The sequence below is a fragment of the Trichomycterus rosablanca genome, chromosome 7, assembly GCF_030014385.1.
Source record: "Trichomycterus rosablanca isolate fTriRos1 chromosome 7, fTriRos1.hap1, whole genome shotgun sequence".
Classification (NCBI taxonomy): Eukaryota; Metazoa; Chordata; class Actinopteri; order Siluriformes; family Trichomycteridae; genus Trichomycterus; species Trichomycterus rosablanca.
This window is the reverse complement of record NC_085994.1, coordinates 16,497,562-16,517,531: the sequence shown is the minus strand read 5'-3', so window position 1 is coordinate 16,517,531 and position 19,970 is coordinate 16,497,562. Positions and strand designations below refer to the sequence as shown.

Genomic DNA, 19,970 nt, shown 5'->3' with positions numbered 1-19,970 from the left:
TAATTAACACAATTCAATATGTGAAACTAATCCTAAACAGAATGCTGTACTGCAAATTCGAATGATTACAAATGAAAGCACTGTTTGTAGCCCAGTATGTCTGGAATCATTTGCAGGTTAGTCAATAGTTAATCACCTTGACTGTGTAAAGCAAAGTAAATAAATAACTGATATCAAACTAAAGCCATTCCAATGTAGGTATCACCAGATCCATAGTATGTGGAATTATTTCACCACATACCATGTAGCAATGTAAAATGTGCAAAAATGGCATGCAGCTGTATCATTAATAATCAGAAGGTCATTGTTTCAAGGCCCAAAATTGCCAGGTAGTCACTGTAACTTACTTGCTCTCATCTAGCAGTTGGATTCCCAAAAAAAGAAGAGATGTGTTGAGATGTTTTGTGTGTGTCTGTGAAGCAGTCTGGTGGTTTAAATTATTAACAGTGTCCTTTATAAGGTTGTACACAGATTTACATTCTGCATTAAGCATCATCTGTTGATCTGTCCTGCCTTCAGACCTATAGACAGAAGGTGCAAATATATTGCCCTCATAATATAAATACAGCAGAATATTAAACAGCTACATTTTTGTCAAGTTCAGAAACGACTTGGAGGCTAAACCTTATAAATGCTTTTACAAAACTACAGCTAGTTTGTAATTTAAAGTACAGTAGGAACTAAATACATGAACTAACAATCAAACAATAATAAACTATTGAAAGGCAACTACTTTTTTTGTAACATCTTATCCCACAAACGCTGTAAAGCTTTTTCTTGCCATAAAGGACATATTCATTCTGCCACCTAGTGGCTGTAATAAAAATTGTTTTTTAACCTGCTTTCACCCTGTTTTTCAATGGTCAGGACCCCCACAGGACCACCTCAGAGCTGGTATTATTTGGGTGGTGGATCATTCTCAGCACTGCAGTGACACTGACATGGTGGTGGTGTGTTAGTGTGTGTTGTGCTGGTATGAGCGGATCAAACACAGGGTCAAAATACAGACACTGCAACTTGGCATGGCCTCCAATTTCCTCATTAGTAACTACAATTAGCTATGGTGACTATGGTGACATGCATTTTTGCAAAGGATGTTTGTGTTTTATTGTTTTCTTTGGGTTATTTTGCTCTTAGCTGCTGGCTTCATTGTCACCTTCTTTATCCTTAGTCTAAGACAGCATCGTGACATCTTTTTCTGTCCACTGACAAATATTCCACAAATGCCCCATTCATCTAGATTTCATTTCATTTTCATGTTTTACCACCTTTTTATCCTGGTCAGAGTCGTGGTGGGTCCGGTTTATCCTGAATCACTGGGCACAATGCAATAACACACCCCAGAGATGAAAGCAATCCATTGCAGGACCCCAGCACCTGTCCGCCACTCCCTGTCTTTATCACCACCACAAACACCCCTCTGACATAGCCAATAATTTCTGTGTAGACATCCAGGCAACCAATAGCATCGCTGAGATTGCAACTGGTTGCCACCTTGAGCACTTGCCACACTTACATTACATCTCTAACTAAATACTTTTTCTCTATGAACTTTGGAACACATTTGTTCATGCTTGCAAATACATACTCATTTATGTAAACATGTGGTGTGAATTATTGTTTCCCTTTAATGTATTTTAGAATATATGCAAGTACCTATAAAATACATTCATGGTTAAGACAGACTTCCATTACTTGTTACCTAAATTACCCTGTAGCTTCAGTAAAGAATAAAGTAAAACAGGAATACACAGGAAACCAAATATGTTTTTGCTAATCAACTACATATGAGGAAATGTCATTGACAGGATCAGTGTTGTCCTTTAATTACATTTATGACAGCTTAGTTTAGTACATTTCTAAGTGCTGTTTGAACCACAGTGCTACATTCAGAAAACAGTCTGACTGTGTTTCCACTTTAGAAAGAGAATGCCCATCACCATCAAACCACAAAAGCCTGGGAGACAAAAAGATAGAGAGCCAAAGTGAGAGAAAGACAAGAATTCAGTAAAAGTGAGTATGAATTATGAATGTGTCTAAACTGTGTGTGTGTGTGTGTGTGTGTGTGTGTACCTGACAGGTGAGTTTCTGCTCTTAAGAGCTTTGTAAAGCTCCAGACCTTGGTAAGGTGGAACTCTTTTATCCTTCCCACCTAACATGAGCAACACTGGAGTGCGGATCTAAAATACCAAAACAAACGTATTGCACATGGACACAGCAAAAATCATTGATTTCAGCTTAGACAATAAGGTTATTCCAGATAAAATGGTCAGTTTATAAGAAAATAAGATGATTAACTATAGCTGATGAACTTTAGTACTAATAAAACGAATTCACCCCTGTTACAAAGTGCATGGAAGAGTAATTTTCTATGCCAAGATTGGCAAAAACCCAAAAGTTCTGCCATTGGTTTTATAAGTATCCACAGTCAAGCAGCTGGGCGCCCTCTAGAGGGCATAATTGGCAGTGCCTGCAGCAGAATTGGCTACAGTGTCTGCTAGGGCGGGATGACCAGAAAATGTGGGTGGGGTCTTCTAATGCTGTGCAAGGACCCCGATTAGCAGATAGAGGCACCTGTGCAGAATGCATGGGTGAAAAAGAAAGGATCCGTTAAGGACTGTGCACAGGTCGGAGGAAATATACCTTCCTCGAATGCAATCAGGGATCCCTAGCAGTGGAAGACAAATTGACTACGCTAAAATCGGGAGTATGTTTTAAAAAATGTTGCAGAAATGTTGCAGAAATCATTGAAATGTCAACCATGATATACAAAGAGTGCAAATAATGAGACCACTAGTAAAATGCTTCTACTTTTGCACTCCAATTACTGAGTGTGAACTTGCTGCCGCTAACTTAACACAATTCTCTAATCTGATCAAAGACAGCCGGGTCACCACACACCCCCTCCAGCATGTGTCCAGTTTGTGGTCACTCCTGATCACCTGCTAGTGTTGAGTTCCCACACATATTTTATTATGTATATACTATACTGTATATATGTACTATAATTTTGTACCTGTGCTGCATGCACTATAGGTGATTTCTCCAGCATGGTGGTCAGGGCTTGTGGAGTAGGTAACTGGTCAAACCAGTAATCCAGACCAACAGAGGAATATCTCCTGTAGATGAGAGTACAACACACATCAACTCTATTACTACAGCTACTGCCATTTGACCATCATCAATTAATAATAGTACACACATTTTCAGAGCAACGATATATGGTCAAAAGTATGTGATCACCTGAACGTGAGCGTTTCAAAACTACAGGTATCAAAATTAAGTCGCCACCCTCCAGTAGCTATATTGTTTGTTTGTTTATTAGGATTTTAACGTCATGTTTTACACTTTGGTTACATTCATGACAGGAAACGCTAGTTACTCAGTACACAAGATTCATCAGTTCACAAGGTTATATCAAACACAGTCTTGGACAATTTAGTGTCGCCAATTTACCTCACCTGCACGTCTTTGGACTGTGGGAGGAAACCGGAGCACCTCCGGGTAAACCCACGCAGACACGGGGAGAACATGCAAACTCCACACAGAAAGGACCCGGACCGCCCTACCTGGGGATCGAACTCAGGACCTTCTTGCTGTGAGGCGACAGTGCTACCCACTTAGCCTTCGTGGTGTTAGCCAATTGTTGGTGTGTGATGTTGGACTAGAAGGCCTAGCTCACAACCAAAGTTCCAATTCATAATGTTCAGTAGGGTTAAGGGCTGGGCTCTGAGCAGGCAGTGGAGTTTCTCTACACTAAACTTGTCAAATCATGTCATTACAGAGCTTGCTTTGTGCACAGGGACAGACTTCTGTTTAAACAGGTAATAGCCTTCCCCAAATAGTTGCTTCAATGTCATTTTATATATAAACTATTTATTTTATATAATTGGTTTATACATCTCGCTAAAGTAAATGAAGTAAATAAATAAGAGGTGTCAACATACTTTTGGCCATATTGTGTGTCATCAAACTTTAGATTTTACTGTGCAAGATTTACTTGTAAAAGGTTACCAGTCGATGATGTCACTGGTCCCAAGCAAAGTGGCTGCGTTGATGACAGGGTTTCGTGCTGCACATGCTTTGTAGAACTCTGGATACTGACCAATCAGGTGACAAGTGAGAAATCCTCCATGGGACCCACCCATCACAGCTATTCTATCAGGATCAAGGGACTTGTCATCCTGCAGGACATGCAGCACAGCCCTCTAAACAGAGACATTAGTAGAAAAGGAAGTGGTGAAAATAAACCCGTGACAAAATGTTTTTTTTTTTTCATCTCAGCCTTTTCTAAACATATTTGGTCATTTCCTAACAGATCTTTGTGCAGTAGCTTGGAAAATATGTTACAAATATTTTGAACATAATGTACAGCCAAACAATGGGAAAAAAATGCTCATTTTCAAACCTTTGACATGACTGTGGAAGGAAAACCTCATGCAACATGCTGTGGATTACAAAGAAAAAGGCGAAATGGACTTTTCCAACACAAAGCCCAACAAAAAAGTGTATCAATTTCTTTTACTACAAACTCAATTTCTGGAAACTTGTTTTGTAAAATGCAAAAAACAATCTGTGATTTGTTTATCATTAAAGAAATTACTTAGAAATGTTTTTGCTTATAGGTGTACTGTATATTGGGATCATCAAGTGCATGTGTTTAACTGGTCTGCCTGCAGTCCAGATCTGTCTCCCACTGAAAATGTATGACACATCATGAGGAGGCATTTGCATCAAATTGCAGTTGCAAGCATCAAAGTTGCAAGTATTAAATTCTAAATTTGTTATATTTACAAAAAAAAATCTACAGTAGAAAGATTTTAAATGTCTTTTTTTGGAAATAGGGTAAATGTACTTCATTTAACTTTTCTGTTTTATGACACTGCTTCTGCAGGTGCTTCTTTCTTGTGCACCAGACTTTAAGACCATGCTTTATTTATTTATTAGGATTTTAACGTCATGTTTTACACACTTTGGATACATTTGTGACAGAAATGGTAGTTAACACAAGATTCATCAGTTCACAAGTTTTATTGTCAAACACAGTCATGGACAATTTTGTATCTCCAATTGACCTCACTTGCATGTATTTGGACTGTGGGAGGAAACTGGAGCTCCCGGAGGAAACCCATGCAGACACGGGGAGAACATGCAAACTCCACACAGAAAGGACCCAGACTGCTCCAAATCGAATCCAGGACCATCTTGCTGTGAGACGACAGTGCTACCCACCGAGCCACTGTGCCACTCCTTAAATTAAAGATGGATTTATATACCATATATGTACCATATACATTTATAGGCAAAAAATTGCCAAACTTAAAGCTTTAATAATAAGAGATAAAATAAGATAAGACTTACAGCAGTACAAGAGACTTGTAGCGAACAGAAAAGAAAAAAAAAAACAGAATTACAGACTTTTTGCCAGACAAACTACACACAGTGTGTATTTATTTACACTAAAGGGTTTCCTTTTTTAAAACAAGTAATGTACCTTGTTTGTTATATATTATTATAAATATAATATATGCATATAGAACATATGTATAATATATTGCATTTTGTTAATACATATGTTATTGCACCTTTGTATTGCAATTATATAGGTGGTATGTTGGCTGGACCTTCTTGCTGTGAGGCGACAGTGCTACCCACTGAGCCACAGTGCCGCCCTTAAGACCATGCTTTAAACCTGTTTTTTTTGTGATTATTAATTACATCTGACCATCTTAACAAAGTTTCTCTAATCATAAGGTGACAGTTTGTATTTTCCATTTGATCTTGCCAAAAAGACCACTGACTTATGTATGTAGTTACCAAGTAAATAAAAAAAATTGTGAGTGCATTCATGTACAAACCTGAACATCTTTCACATCCTGACTGCCAATGTTTTCAAGGAGAGAATCAATACTGTCTTGACCGAATCCAGTGGAACCTCTATAGTTTACTACAAACACATGAAATAATTCCTTGATACATTTATTTTTGGATTTTACAGTACCAGTTGATGATAAAGACAAAACATACATTTTCCTTACCCAAAAGCACAACAAAACCCAGTTTGGTCAAAGCTGTGGCAGTAACATTCCATTCAGCAGCAAAATGAGAATGAGGCCCACCTTCAAACACCCAAAACAAAACTATCATTCATAGCACATCACTTTCTGGTTGCTTATAGAGTTTTGTAATATGCGTGAACCCACCATGTATGAAAACAACCAGAGGAAACTTCACACCCCTCAAAGAACTAGCAGGTTTTAACAGCACTGCCCCAAAATTCACAGCAGCTAATTTAGAAAAAGAAAGAGGAAGTTGAGTGCAGTGTTATTTTCTATTGGGAAGGTCATAATTCTATATGTTCAAATGTTACTTACAGAACTGGTGGTTTTCTTCTTCAGGCAGAGGTGTGATTATCATGGACTGCCAGTCAAAACTCTCACATGTATCAGCTCCACCCAGGTGAACCCACTGTGTATGCTTTCCATCAGGAACAAAGGCTACTTTCTATAAAAAGAGTGCATTTTAAATGTTAAATCTAATGTTACATGAGGTGTTGAGAGAGCAGCAGGGGGAGTAAGAGTACAGAAAAAGAACAATGAATAAATAAAAGGCTAATCTCTTTCGTTGTATGAGATTTATCAGTGCAGTGCGCACCTTCATCTACAGTCAAAACTGCATTCACTTATGTTTTGAAGGTGTGTGTGTATACCAGGCTAGGTGGATGATTTGGAGAAGAGCAGGACATCACCATCAGGTCCTTCTGTACTGTTAACAGCTTAACACTTCCAAACAGTTGCCCTAAGAACACAAACATCATCAAAAAAAGCATGCTAGCATCATCTCCAGTGCTTTACTAAGTAAGCTGGATTAGTTTCATCATTCTCCATTCATCTGTTACTTTAAGCTTAGTTTAGACATGGTGCCATCACAAATCCATAATTTTAGACCTTCTTCTGAGCGCCAAACAAGATTAGTTAGTGGATTTATGTGGACTGTATATGAAGTTTGTCCTAAGCATGGAAACACCATTTCTTTATGATCAACTCCCTGAAATAAAAGCAATTATTTCATGATACAAGTTGGTTTTTTCAAACCAAATCAAAATAGAAGTTGGCAGAGCTTATCCCACATCTTTTATTTAGGCTTACAGTGGGGGAAATAAGTATTTGATCCCCTGCTGATTTTGTAAGTTTACCCCCTTACAAAGACTTGAACAGTCTATAATTTTTATGGAAGGTTTATTTTAACAGAGAGAGACAGAATATCAACAAAAAATCCAGAAAAAAAACATTAAATAGAAGTTATAAATTCATTTGTATTTAATTAAGGGAAATAAGTATTTGATCCCCTACCAACCAGCAAGAATTCTGACCCCACAGACCGGTTATGTGCACAAAAGGCACACAAATTAGTCCTGTCCCTGTATAAAAGACTCCTGTAACAGAATCAGTTTCTTCCGTTCAAATTTCTCGACCACCATGGGCAAGACCAAAGAGCTATCAAAGGACGTCAGGGACAAGATTGTAGACCTGCACAAGGCTGGAATGGGCTACAAGACCATCAGCAAGACGCTTGGTGAGAAAGAGACCACTGTTGGCACGATAATTCGAAAATGGAAGAAATACAAGATCACAGTCAATCGCCCTCGCTCTGGAGCTCCATGCAAGATCTCACCTGGTGGGGTAAGAATGATTCTGAGAAAGGTGAGGTCAGTCCAGAATTACACGGGAGGAGCTTGTCAATGATCTCAAGGGAGCTGGGAGCACAGTCACCAAGAAAACCATTAGTAACACACTTCGCCGTAATGGATTGAGATCCTGCAGTGCCCGCAAAGTCCCTTTGCTCAAGAAGGCTCATGTACAGGCCCATCTGAAGTTTGCCAATGAACACCTGAATGATTCAGAGAAAGCTTGGGAGAATGTGATATGGTCAGATGAGACCAAAATTGAGCTCTTTGGCATCAACTCCACTCGCCGTGTTTGGAGGCAGAGAAATGCCCGGTGGGGATGGTGTTCTTGGGATCATATCCAGCATTTCTCTGCTCCCAGCTCCCTTGAGATCATTGACAAGCTCCTCCTGTGTAATTCTGGACTGACCTCACCTTTCTCAGAATCATTCTTACCCCACCAGGTGAGATCTTGCATGGAGCTCCAGAGTGAGGGTGATTGACTGTGATCTTGTATTTCTTCCATTTTCGAATTATCGCACCAACAGTGGTCTCTTTCTCACCAAGCTTCTTGCTGATGGTCTTGTAGCCCATTCCAGCCTTGTGCAGGTCTACAATCTTGTCCCTGACATCCTTTGATAGCTCTTTGGTCTTGCCCATGGTGGTCGAGAGGAGTCTTTTATACAGGGACAGGACTAATTTGTGTGCCTTTTGTGCACATAACCGGTCTCTGGGGGTCAGAATTCTTGCTGGTTGGTAGGGGATCAAATACTTATTTCCCTTAATTAAATACAAATAATTTATAACTTTTACTTAATGTTTTTTTTCTGGATTTTTTTGTTGATATTTTGTCTCTCTCTGTTAAAATAAACCTTCCATAAAAATTATAGACTGTTCAAGTCTTTGTAAGGCGGTAAACTTACAAAATCAGCAGGGGATCAAATACTTATTTTCCTCACTGTATATATATTATTTATTTGTCCCCAGATCCCCACAAACACACCAATTTTTTTTGGGAAAGTGTTGGTGTGTATGTGTGTGTGTGTGTGAGTGTGTGTGTGTGTGTGTGTGAGAGAGAGAGGGGGTGGGCAGTAAACAAATCAACTCCATATTGGGGTCGAGCCAATATTTTTTTTTTTTAACATTTACAAATGTACACTATATAGCCAAAAGTATATGGGCATTCCTTCTAATTGGTGAGTTCAAGTGGTTTAGCCACTTTCATTGCCAACAGCTGTATAAGATCAGTTCTCTTAAATAAAATATCATTTAGGGCAGCAGTCTGGGGAAGGCTCCTTTCTATTCCAGCATGAATGTGCCTCTGTGCACAAAGTGAGGTCTATTAAGACATGGTTTGACAAGTTTGGTGTTGAGAAACTCTATTTGGGATATATTGGAATGTTGAAATAAATATATTGGAATGACTTCTCCCAACAGACGTCTTTTGATGATTCTTAGATCTGAGAGTTCAGACAAATTTCCTCTCACCAAAGTAATTTTTTACAGTAATCTCAAACTTGGCAAAAAGACCACCGTCATATCTTTTATACAGATGATCTTGGACATGATGTTGCTTGGAATTCGCACCAATGGACATTTGTGACTTGTATAGAAAATGCACAGTATAATCAGTTATGTGAAATTCATAGAGAGGTTTAAACTATTGAATTGGCGATTTATCTACTGAGTGCAGTCAAATTAGCACTACATACACATTCCCATCCACCATCCACAATTATTGGCACCCCTGGTTAAGATTAGTAAAAGGGGTTACAAGAAATTCATCTTTTGGTCAAATAGATTAGCCTCTTACTGAAAAATGTAGAAAAATCAAACCTTTAATTAAGGCAAATGTATTATAGGGAAAAACTCTAGTCACGAAATAATTATATTTATCAAAACCACCTGAGCCACAGTTATGGACTCCACTTACATTTAATACTCTGTACAACCAACTTTGGCCAATAAAAGTCTTCTTCTATAACAACTTTTAAGGTTGGAGAATACAGAGCAGGAAATTTGAGATCATTCCTCTCAACAGAATCTCTCCCGATCGTCCAGTGTTCTAGGTCCTCTCTTGTGCACTTTCCTCTTTAACTTACCCCAGATGCTTTCTATGGGGTTTAGATCAGGAGACTGTAATGGTCATGAAACTTGAGTTTGGAGTTGTGTTAATCTGGACATGTGTTTTAAATCATATCCCTGCTGAAAGGTCCAATTGCGACCTAATTTTATTTTCATGGCTGACAGAATTTGATTTAGACTGCCCTGTATTTCATGGAGTCCATGATGCCATCAGAGCCTTTGGAGGAAAAAACAGCCCCACAACATTACAGACCCTCAACCATACTTTACAGTGGACATTGGGTTATTTTCAGTGAAGCCATTCTTTTTATTTCATCTAAGTATACAACAGAACACGGTTCCAGTCTCAGATTCCAGTAGTGTTTAGCAAACTCCAGGGGCTTACCTTTGTGGTGAAATTACAGGAAAAGCTTTGGCAACAGAAATATTTTGGACCAAGTACGATTTTAATGGGATGGCACTGTGTCACATGACAACACAACTCGGCAGAGTCATGCCTTCACTACAATGCAGTCAATATCAAGTTCTTTGAGATGTGCAATACATAATCAAATACTGGCTATTTAAATATCATCACCAATACACTAAATATCTAAATGCACATGGACAGCCCTTCTAATTTTTAAGATCAAGTATTCTACCCACACCTATTGTTTAAAGGTGTCAGCAAATCAATTTTATAAAATAACCATCATACTTCAAACTTGTGAGAAAGGTGTGTATACATACACTGAACCTTTAAAGAATGCAGTGACACACAAACATACACACACACCCTACCTGCACTGTCATCACACACAGCTGTTACTCTTCCTGTTCTTCTCTCCACAGAGAATACCATCTAGAAAATCAGAAAGCAAGAGTTTTATTTCATATCACACTTACATATACATATAATAAGTCTATGGTATATGGCCAAAAGTACATGGACACCCCTCTTTATTACTGTGTAAATGTTTGACCTCATAAATGCTCTTCTATATTAAATGGGCACATATTCTCACATACACTTTCTAAATTCTTGTGAACATCCTTGTTAAAGGTGTGTGTGTGGGTGTGTGTGTGTTTGGGTGATGCAGTATGGCTATTACTAGAGCATATTACTAGAGCTTACATGCAAATTCTGTAAGAATGATTGTTTCCCTAATAAAACAAAGTCATCCAGGTGTTGAAGCAGCAAAGCAGCTCCATTACAATTTCCTGATGGTTTAATGTTCTTACTTTAAAATGCTGGGTTTGCTTTTTACCAATCATATAATAACCAATAATTTTGTCTATAATTAAGTCCAATTTTGATTAGACTATTTACAAAAACAAAAAAAAGATTTTTGGAATCATTTAAGTGCAGTAATGTTAGCTGTTGGTTAATAAAGTAATCCACCCTGGATAGGACACCTATATATCGTAGGCCCTCAGCCACCGCCCCCCTCCTTAGTCTGTGTGTAGACGGAACACCAGCAGTAGTATGCTAGTGTAATATACTACTGTGCAGACCGAGCACCCATTAATGCAATTATATTTTACAAAATATGCTTTGTGTAATATTATGATTGGTTTGATGAGATGATATTATTTTGAATTCCAAATTATACTATGGCAGAACAATACTACGACTAAAGACTCCCAAACAACAATAGAACTACAAAATAAAGGGTGGCCAAAATAATAGAACACAGGACAGACAGACGGGTGCATTTGTGGAGTAACACACTCTCGACTAGAAAACAAAAGTGATGTGACTCAAGTGGACCACAGAGGAAAGCATTAAAAAATAACATAAGAACAAGGAATAAGAACTAGCTATTAGGTCCACTGGAAAACCTAAGTTAACACAGGAGTTACCTTGTTGTTTTCACAGGCACTGCTGAAGAAGATTTGTTCACTGTTTGTTGACCAGCAATGTTGAGCAAGCGATTCATACACGCCCGCAAACTGTCCTACAACCACACAAATGTTTAACATACAGGATTAATACTGATAATAAAAGATAAAACAGATTAACAGAAAAAAAAGAACAAAAGAACAATGTGCAACTACAAATGAACTTAAACTTTAAACGTACATGTAAGATAAAAATAGCAAAGTAAGTGTTTGTCATCTATTTAAAGAAAAAAATCTACCTTGACTTTAGCTGTACAGCAAGTGAATTTACCTTTTGCAGCTCTTCTCACTATATCCACCAATACTGAGGAAGTCTTGTTCTGCATGTCATACTAACAAAGATAAAAAAAAAAAGATATGCTTATTTCTTAAATTTCACAACCAACAAATGAGTAGAGGGTAAGGGTAGTAAGAATAAAGAGCTAATAATAAAGAGTAAAGAACAACTAGGCCACTGATTTGTCAGTCATCAGCATTGAGTCATTTATCAATAAGTACATATATTATATCAAACTAGATACACATACTGCAGCTTGGAATGTACTCTATGAAGCTACTTTCTACTGCACTACAAAGATGCATTGTATTTGGTGATTTATTTATTTATTTATTAGGATTTTAACGTCATGTTTTACACACCCTGGTCACAATCATGACAGGACGTAGTTAATAATAATAATAATAATACATCATATTTATATAGCGCTTTTCAACAACCCAAAGACACTTACAGAGAACACTTACAAGGAACAAATAAACGACAAACAAACAGGAAAACAATTAGACAAGTCAAAGTGACAACATATAAAAGAGACTTACAGAGTACAATTGGTAAAACAGGGAACAAGTAAACAATGATAAACAGGAAGACAATAATACAAAAGGCAAAATGTTAGTTACCTGTAACACAAAATTCAGTTACAAGTTTAATGTCAAACACAGACATGGACAATTTTGTATCTCCAATTCACATTACTTGCGTGTCCCTGGACTGTGGGAGGAAACCGGAGGTCCCGGAGGAAACCCACGCAGACACAGGGAGAACATGCAAACTCCACACAAAAAGGACCCAGACCGCCCCACTTTGGGATCGAACCCAGGACCTTCTTGCTGTGAGGCAACAGTGCTACCCACTAAGTTCCAGTGTGTATGTGAGTGTGTGTATTTACCAAAATTATTTGGAGGCATTGCTGGTGTGGCCCAAACACTTGTCCCTGCAGATAGACAAGCCAACGGCGGTCTGGACTCAGTCGTGGACTCAATACTGATCCTGAATCACTCGACATAAGCTCTACATTTAGAGAACACATTGAGGGCTCAACTGCAATTATGCCTTGTTGTAAACTTTAACACATGAAGAGTATTCATCTGTATCCTACTGCATAAAATAGATCCATATATTAAAGTTTATCTTACCACAGTTCTTTTTCAAGTCTGTGTAGAAAAGCGTTGATCTAAAACATAAAGGTTCTCAATAACAGTCATTTACAAAATCAAAAAAACTGAGTTTATCATTATGACCATACCGCTCACCTCCGATTGGAACAGAACTTGAGGCCTAGTCGGAACGGCTCATGCCACCAGCCCACGAAGATTACATTTCTGCTGTCCTCCGCCCACAGGGCCTAAGAGACAAATATTATATGTAAGATATAAAGTTAAATTAATGAACAATCAAGATCATAGGACTTTAAACTACAGTGCAGGGGATTAACTGTACTGTTTTATGGTTTTCCTGCTACCTTATTTTATCAAAATCCCCAGCTAATTAACAGCAAGAAACTCTCACTTTGTCAGGATGCCTCACAATCCAATCAAAAGTGTACTAGACCAAGCCCATCTGCTAGCCAATATCCTTGTCTGTCATTTAACATCTTAAATACCAAACATTTCTAATATAAACAGCCTGAAGGTTTTTGTGCTTTGCTTTACACAGCTGGTGTGAACAACTTCATAAGCAATCACAAAATAGATTGAGAATAAAACACTCAACATGAGTAAATGCAATCACTGCCACACCAATTACATGTTGCTTAAAAACGTAATGAATTTAATCTTAAACGTAAACACATTTGCAGATCAGTAGTCCATCATGTAGACCTGTCGTGAAGAAAAACAAATATAGGTCATTTTAAATCTTTCACCATCTACCATACATGATATTGTAAAAAGATTCAGGGAATCTGGAGAAATTTTAGTCCATGAAGGGCAAAGCTAGAGAGCACTATTAAATGTGCACGACCTTCAAACCCTCAGACAACATTACATAGGAATCGGTCATGTCACTGTGACAAATATAGCCAGAAGTACTTTAGAAAACTGTTGTTACTTAAAACAGTCCACCACAACTAGAAATGCAACCTGAAACACAGTCATACAACAAATCTATGCAGAAACTCCATGTTCTAAGAATCCTCAGTTCTAAAACTATTAAAAAGTGTAATTAATGGGGAAAGGTGATGTAACAAAGTGGTAAACATGTCTGTCCCACCTTTTTGAGCATTTTGCAGTCAAGTTCTAAGTTTGTTTGTACTTATAAATTACAATGAAGTTTGGTTGATTAAAGCACTGGAAATCTTTCCGTTGTACTTTTGTCAGTGAAATATTTATTTATTTATTAGGGTTTTAACGTCATGTTTTACACACTTTGGTTACATTCATGACAGGAAAGGTAGTTACTGGTTACACAACATTCATCCGTTCATAAGTTTCAATGTCAAACACAGTCATGGACAATTTTATATCTCCAATGCACCTCACTTGCATGTCTTTGGACTGTGGGAGGAAACCGGAGTTCCTGGAGAAAACCTATGCAGACATGGGGAGAACATACAAACTCCACACAGAAAGGACCCAGACCGCCCCACCTTGGAATCAAACCCAGGACCTTCTTGCTGTGAGGCGACAGTGCTACCCACAGAGCCATTGTGTCACCCCTTGTCTGAAAATGGGGTTTATATTTGGCTTACCTGTCCAGGTGATATGTGAGGTGGGACTACAGTGGACACAGTCACCTCTCCTTTAGTTAGATCAGCCACACACAGAACCGGAACACTTTTACCGACCAGACCCTCACCCCAGTCTTCCCTGTACACATTCTTATCCTGCAACACACACAAAAGGAGCTGAATACTTTTTCAACTGCTCCCGTATTTAGGGGTCACCACAGCAGATTAGTGTGATCTTTTATTTTTTTCTGGGCTTGGGGAGCGAACTGACAGTGACTAGGCTGTTTTACCTCCTCTGACACGTTGTCATTGGCTGATGAACATGACTGTTGCATAGATAAATCCGGTTTCTTCTTTTCTGCTATGTATAGTAACCTTTCTTCACATGGTGACCAGGCTAGACAAGCAAACTGTGCTACACACAACAAAGAAAAATTAAAACACCACCTTGTACGACCACCATGTTAATAACCTGAGTTAAACAGAATTAAGCTAAGATTTGGAAAGTAATAAAAAGTGTTCTTGCCATCGTCATAGACTTTTCCATGTTTGTTAAGGGCAGTGAGGTTTAAGCTTTTCTCCAGTCCATTGTTGCCCCACACCTATGCAATGAAAATTCATTATAAATGCAAAATATGACTTACTAGAAATGAATCACACAGCTACAATAAAGCCAAGTAACACAAATAAATCAAACTTTTATCTTGTTTTAGGTACGATCCATGAGCAACCTGTCCCACTATTGGGTCCCTGAGCAAGGCTCTTAACCTTTAATAAGAAAGTCTAAAATTAACTGAGTTTCCAATGTTTACATTTGTGTACAACATATGTAATACTAAGGTGCAACACAATGGCTTCTGCACTTTAAACAGTGCACTGAGGAGCCAGTGTGAAGTGATTACGTATGATACCGATAACCTGTAAAAACTGAAACTCTAAACTACTGTGCAACAGTAAGTCATGGTTAATATGAATACATCTTATCAAGTCTCAGCTCTGCCTGCCGGCTGGGCTGAGCGTCTACGTGAACAATGATTGGCCTGTTGTTCCTATAGGGGTGGGATATTAAGCCAGATAGGGACTCATAACTAGTCTCTCATAACTGCCCATGTGTCAGAGGGGGCGTGGTTTAGCTTCGTTGTCCTCAATCAGAGCCGGGGTCGGCATTAGTGGAGAGGAAGCATGACGTGATCGGGCAATTGGATGCTCTAGAGGTTGGGGAAAAAAATGGGAGAAAATGCATAAAAAAAGATATATTTTAAAAATATATATCTAAATGTGAAAAAATTATTAATTTGGCTTTTCAACCAGTTAAAAAGATTGGCTCTTTTTGTTGAATGCTGGGACTCTTTGTAACACAGCTACAATGTTTAACATTAGGCACTACCACTTAATATCCCAACAACTGACCACACATTGGCTATAATTACCTCAAGGTACTGATGAGAGCTGGTTTCCTGGATTACTGCTTTGCGAGCTCCAGAGGGAGAGTAACTAGAAAGCAGCCTAAAGTTGGAGAAATAAAGTAGTTAACCATAACAGTTAAAAGTTTGGACACCCCTGATCAAATTCCATGTAATTTTATTTTCTAGGTAAAATGGGATCATAGATATTGTTTTAGAATTTCTGCACCCTGTAATGCACAAGTGCTTGTAATTTTCTGAAAGTAAAGTAAAAACTGTAAAACAGGGTCACTTGAGTGGAACAGCAGTCTGATGAGTTACCCCAATTATTTGTCTGGGTGCTTTACAGAGGAAATACCAGATGAAGATTCACCTTCTGTCTGGTCTAGGTGGAGAAATACTGTACTGAGTGTGGTGTGCTAAAAATGTGGAATTTAAACAGTGATGTCCAAACACTGTATATAAAGTTATAACTAGGTGTGTATGTTAATGGTCACTCAAAGCTTATTAATTTCATAATATCAGAAAGTGTTTACATTATACACTTCATGCTTGGTGTGAGTGTAAGTCCATTAACTGTGAGTTGAGTGTGTAAGTCCTTTACTTTATGTCTGATGTGTATGCAGGTGCAGATGTCTTACTCTCCATGTGTGTTTATGCAGGGTCCCAGAGACACTATGTTTTCCACAGTCGTTTTATTGAGTTGCAGATTCCAGCGCTGACAGTAATGCAATCGAACCCCTCTCTCTACAGCACACTGACTCCACTCTACAAAACAGTAGAAACATTAGAAAACACTCTCAATGAAGACTCTACTCTAAACAATAAAATTACACTGTGTACTTGCAAATACATTAGTGTGTGGAGTCTCTTCATTCTTTTCACTAACCACTTAATTCTGGTCAGTCACATGGGTCTGGTGCCACTTTAAAACACTGGGCACAAGGCAGGAATACACCCTGAACAGGGCATATATTTATCACAGGGCTAGACACACTCACCGATTTACTAACTTAGTCATGGTTTTGTCAGTTATGCCAAGTCACCCAGGCCCTGAAGTAGCAAAGTACACACCATCGTTTGACTGCTGACCAAGAAGCACAGAAAGGGTCGACTGGAATACACCAGAAGAAATCTGGATAGGCATTCAAAGTTGGAACACAGCTCTACTGAATGACTAATTAAAACTGGAACTGTTATACTGGTGGGTAAGTGATGACTGGACTGTGTCACTGGCATCATTGATTAACAAAAATGTCAAGGTTTTAGGAAGTCATTAAGGTGTTTTTCACAAATGTTTAAGAAGTGTTTATGTTCCTTTTGGTTTGCAGGGGTTTTAACCTGCAGCTGAACTTGCAAGAGTGGTATCATAAGGCTGACTTTCTTTGAGGCTTCATTTAATCATGACATAACTAAACTTACCAGTGCTTACGATGAGGTTCTGGGTGCTTGACTCAACATCTAAGTCAGCCCTAACGCCTTTTGCAGAAACATTTTCAGTGACGGAGGCAAACACAGGAACAGGATAGTTGTTACAGTGTCTGAAAACATCTTTAATTACACCATTCTCCATCATCATTGTCTGGAAAAAAACACAACATCAGTGTTATCTATTTTAAATCTGGACACAGGAAATATCTAACTATACACTGATCAACCATAACATTAAAATCACCTCCTTGTTTCTACACTCACTGTCCATTTTATCAGCTCCACTTACCATATAGAAGCACTTTGTAGTTCTACAATTCCTGACTGTAGTCCATCTGTTTCTCTGCATACTTTTTTTAGCCTGCTTTCACCCTGTTCTTCAATAATCAGAACCCCCACAGGACCACCACAGAGCAGGTATTATTTAGGTGGTGGATCATTCTCAGTACTGCAGTGACACTGACATGGTAGTGGCATGTTAGTGTGTGTTGTGCTGGTATGAGTGGATCAGACACAGCAGCGCTGCTGGAGTTTTTAAATACCATGTCCACTCAATTTCCTCTCTATTAGACACTCCTATCTAGTTGGTCCACCTTGTAGATTTAATGTCAGAGACGATCGCCCATCTGGATACTTTTGGTTGGTGGACTATTCTCAGTCCAGCAGTGACAGTGATGTTTTTAAAAACTCCAGCAGCACTGCTGTGTCTTATCCACTCATACCAGCACAACACACACTAACACACCACCACTATGTCAGTGTCACTGCAGTGCTGAGAATGATCCACCACCCAAATAATACCTGCTCTGTAGTGGTCCTGTGGTGGTCCTTACCATTGAAGAACAGCATGAAAGGGGGCTAACAAAGCATGCAGAGAAACAGATGGACTACAGTCAGTAATTGTAGTGGGGCGGCACGGTGGCTTAGTGGGTAGCACTGTCGCCTCACAGCAAGAAGGTCCTGGGTTCGAACCCCAGGTGGGGCGGACCGGGTCCTTTCTGTGTGGAGTTTGCATGTTCTCCCCGTGTCTGCATGGGGTGCTCCAGTTTCCTCCCACAGTCCAAAGACATGCAAGTGAGGTGAATTGAAGATACTAAATTGTCAAACACTGTGCTTGATATACATTTACATTTTCGGCATTTAGCAGACGCTTTTATCCAAAGCGACTTACAGTTGTGACAGTATACAGTCTAAGCAATTGAGGGTTAAGGGCCTTGCTCAAGGGCCCAACAGTGGCAACCTGGTAGTGGTGAGGCTTGAACCGGCAACCTTCTGAATACTGGACCAGTACCTTAACCACTAGGCTACACTGCCGACTGATATAAAAACTTGTGAACTGATAAACCTTGTGTAATGAGTAACTACCGTTCCTGTCATGAACGTAACCAAAGTGTAAAACATGACGTTAAAATCCTAATAAACAAACAAACAAACAGTAATTGTAGAACTACAAAGTGCTTCTATATGGTAAGTGGAGCTGATAAAATTGACAGTGAGTGTATAAACAAGGAGCTGGTTTTAATGTTATGGCTGATCAGTGTAACTAACTATATGTTTACAAAAATACACACATATACACATTGCATTACAAATAGAGGAAAACACATTGAAGATATTATTGATTAATATTCTAATGAAAGAAAATGTTGTTGACAAATTTATTGAAAATATGCATTTTGCCTTTGTCTCCAGACTTTAGGGACACCCTGTAGAACCGTGGCAGTTGTCAAACTTTTAAATAATTAGTTTAAGTAGATTTACTAGTAGTGAAGTGTTACAGACAACTTCTTTCTTAGTATGTCGTGTAGAATTTAGGCATGTTTTACCCACTGCAAGCATAGCAATTTAGGACAAGAGTTGAGAGTGTTTGTGGACTCTTGTAAACATGCCAATAACATAAACAGAAGAAATGTAAACTAAACAGATTTACAACAGAAGAGTTACCAGCACTAATGTGAGAGTTTTTACTGATTGATGCAATGGCACCCTGTGCAGTGTTTCTGTGTAATATCTGAACCCACTACAACCCTTATTAGAATGAGGCAATTATTGATGAAAAATAAAAGATTAAAAGATAAAATAATCGATACAGGGTTGTGTGTGGACTGTATACAAAATAAACAGTACAAGGTGAGAATGTGTGGATTACTGTTAAACGCAACAGTGTTCCATACAGCAAGTCGGTCAGTGCATTGTGACTTTTACCTCAACAGCTCGAAACTTAGCGTTTGAGTTTGTGGCTTGCTATATTAAATATATAAAATTAATATATTAAAACAATACTTTCCTCACTAAAACTAACAAGTGGCACTAAAACTCTGCAAGTAAATTTAAAAAACGGTCAGTAATAAATGCCAGTCATGGTAAACGTAAACAGTACTCACATAGCATTTAAAATGCGCTGTTTATTTTCCTCAGAATGCCTTAATATTACTAAATCTGACTCCACATTTTGTGCACCCCCTTATTTCGTGTTTAAATTGAGGCGGTTAAAGTAAAAATAAGATGAATTACTACCATCTACTGGACTGGAGTTGGTATAGAAGCTAAACCTGA

At 38.5% G+C, this 19,970-nt stretch overlaps 1 protein-coding gene across 2 annotated transcripts; it reads right to left on the bottom strand.

Annotated features, from left to right (window-relative positions):
• Positions 1-1,615: 1,615 nt before the first annotated feature.
• Positions 1,616-17,562, bottom strand: zgc:136971 (S9 family peptidase). Of its 2 annotated transcripts, XM_062998449.1 has the most exons (21): positions 17,406-17,562; positions 16,625-16,751; positions 16,011-16,086; positions 15,107-15,182; positions 14,871-14,995; positions 14,602-14,736; positions 13,166-13,257; positions 13,049-13,086; positions 12,802-12,923; positions 11,904-11,964; positions 11,594-11,688; positions 10,532-10,592; positions 6,710-6,798; positions 6,375-6,504; positions 6,204-6,287; positions 6,039-6,119; positions 5,859-5,947; positions 4,015-4,208; positions 3,017-3,119; positions 2,074-2,180; positions 1,616-1,957 (listed from the first exon to the last, which is right to left on the bottom strand). In XM_062998449.1, exons 1-21 carry the CDS (start codon positions 17,560-17,562, stop codon positions 1,849-1,851), a joined length of 2,151 nt encoding a protein of 716 aa, XP_062854519.1. In that variant the 3' UTR covers positions 1,616-1,848. The 2 variants fall into 2 exon arrangements, with proteins under 2 accessions (XP_062854519.1, XP_062854518.1); XM_062998448.1 differs by lacking the exons at positions 16,625-16,751; positions 17,406-17,562 and having other exon boundaries at positions 14,871-14,990.
• Positions 17,563-19,970: the final 2,408 nt, after the last annotated feature.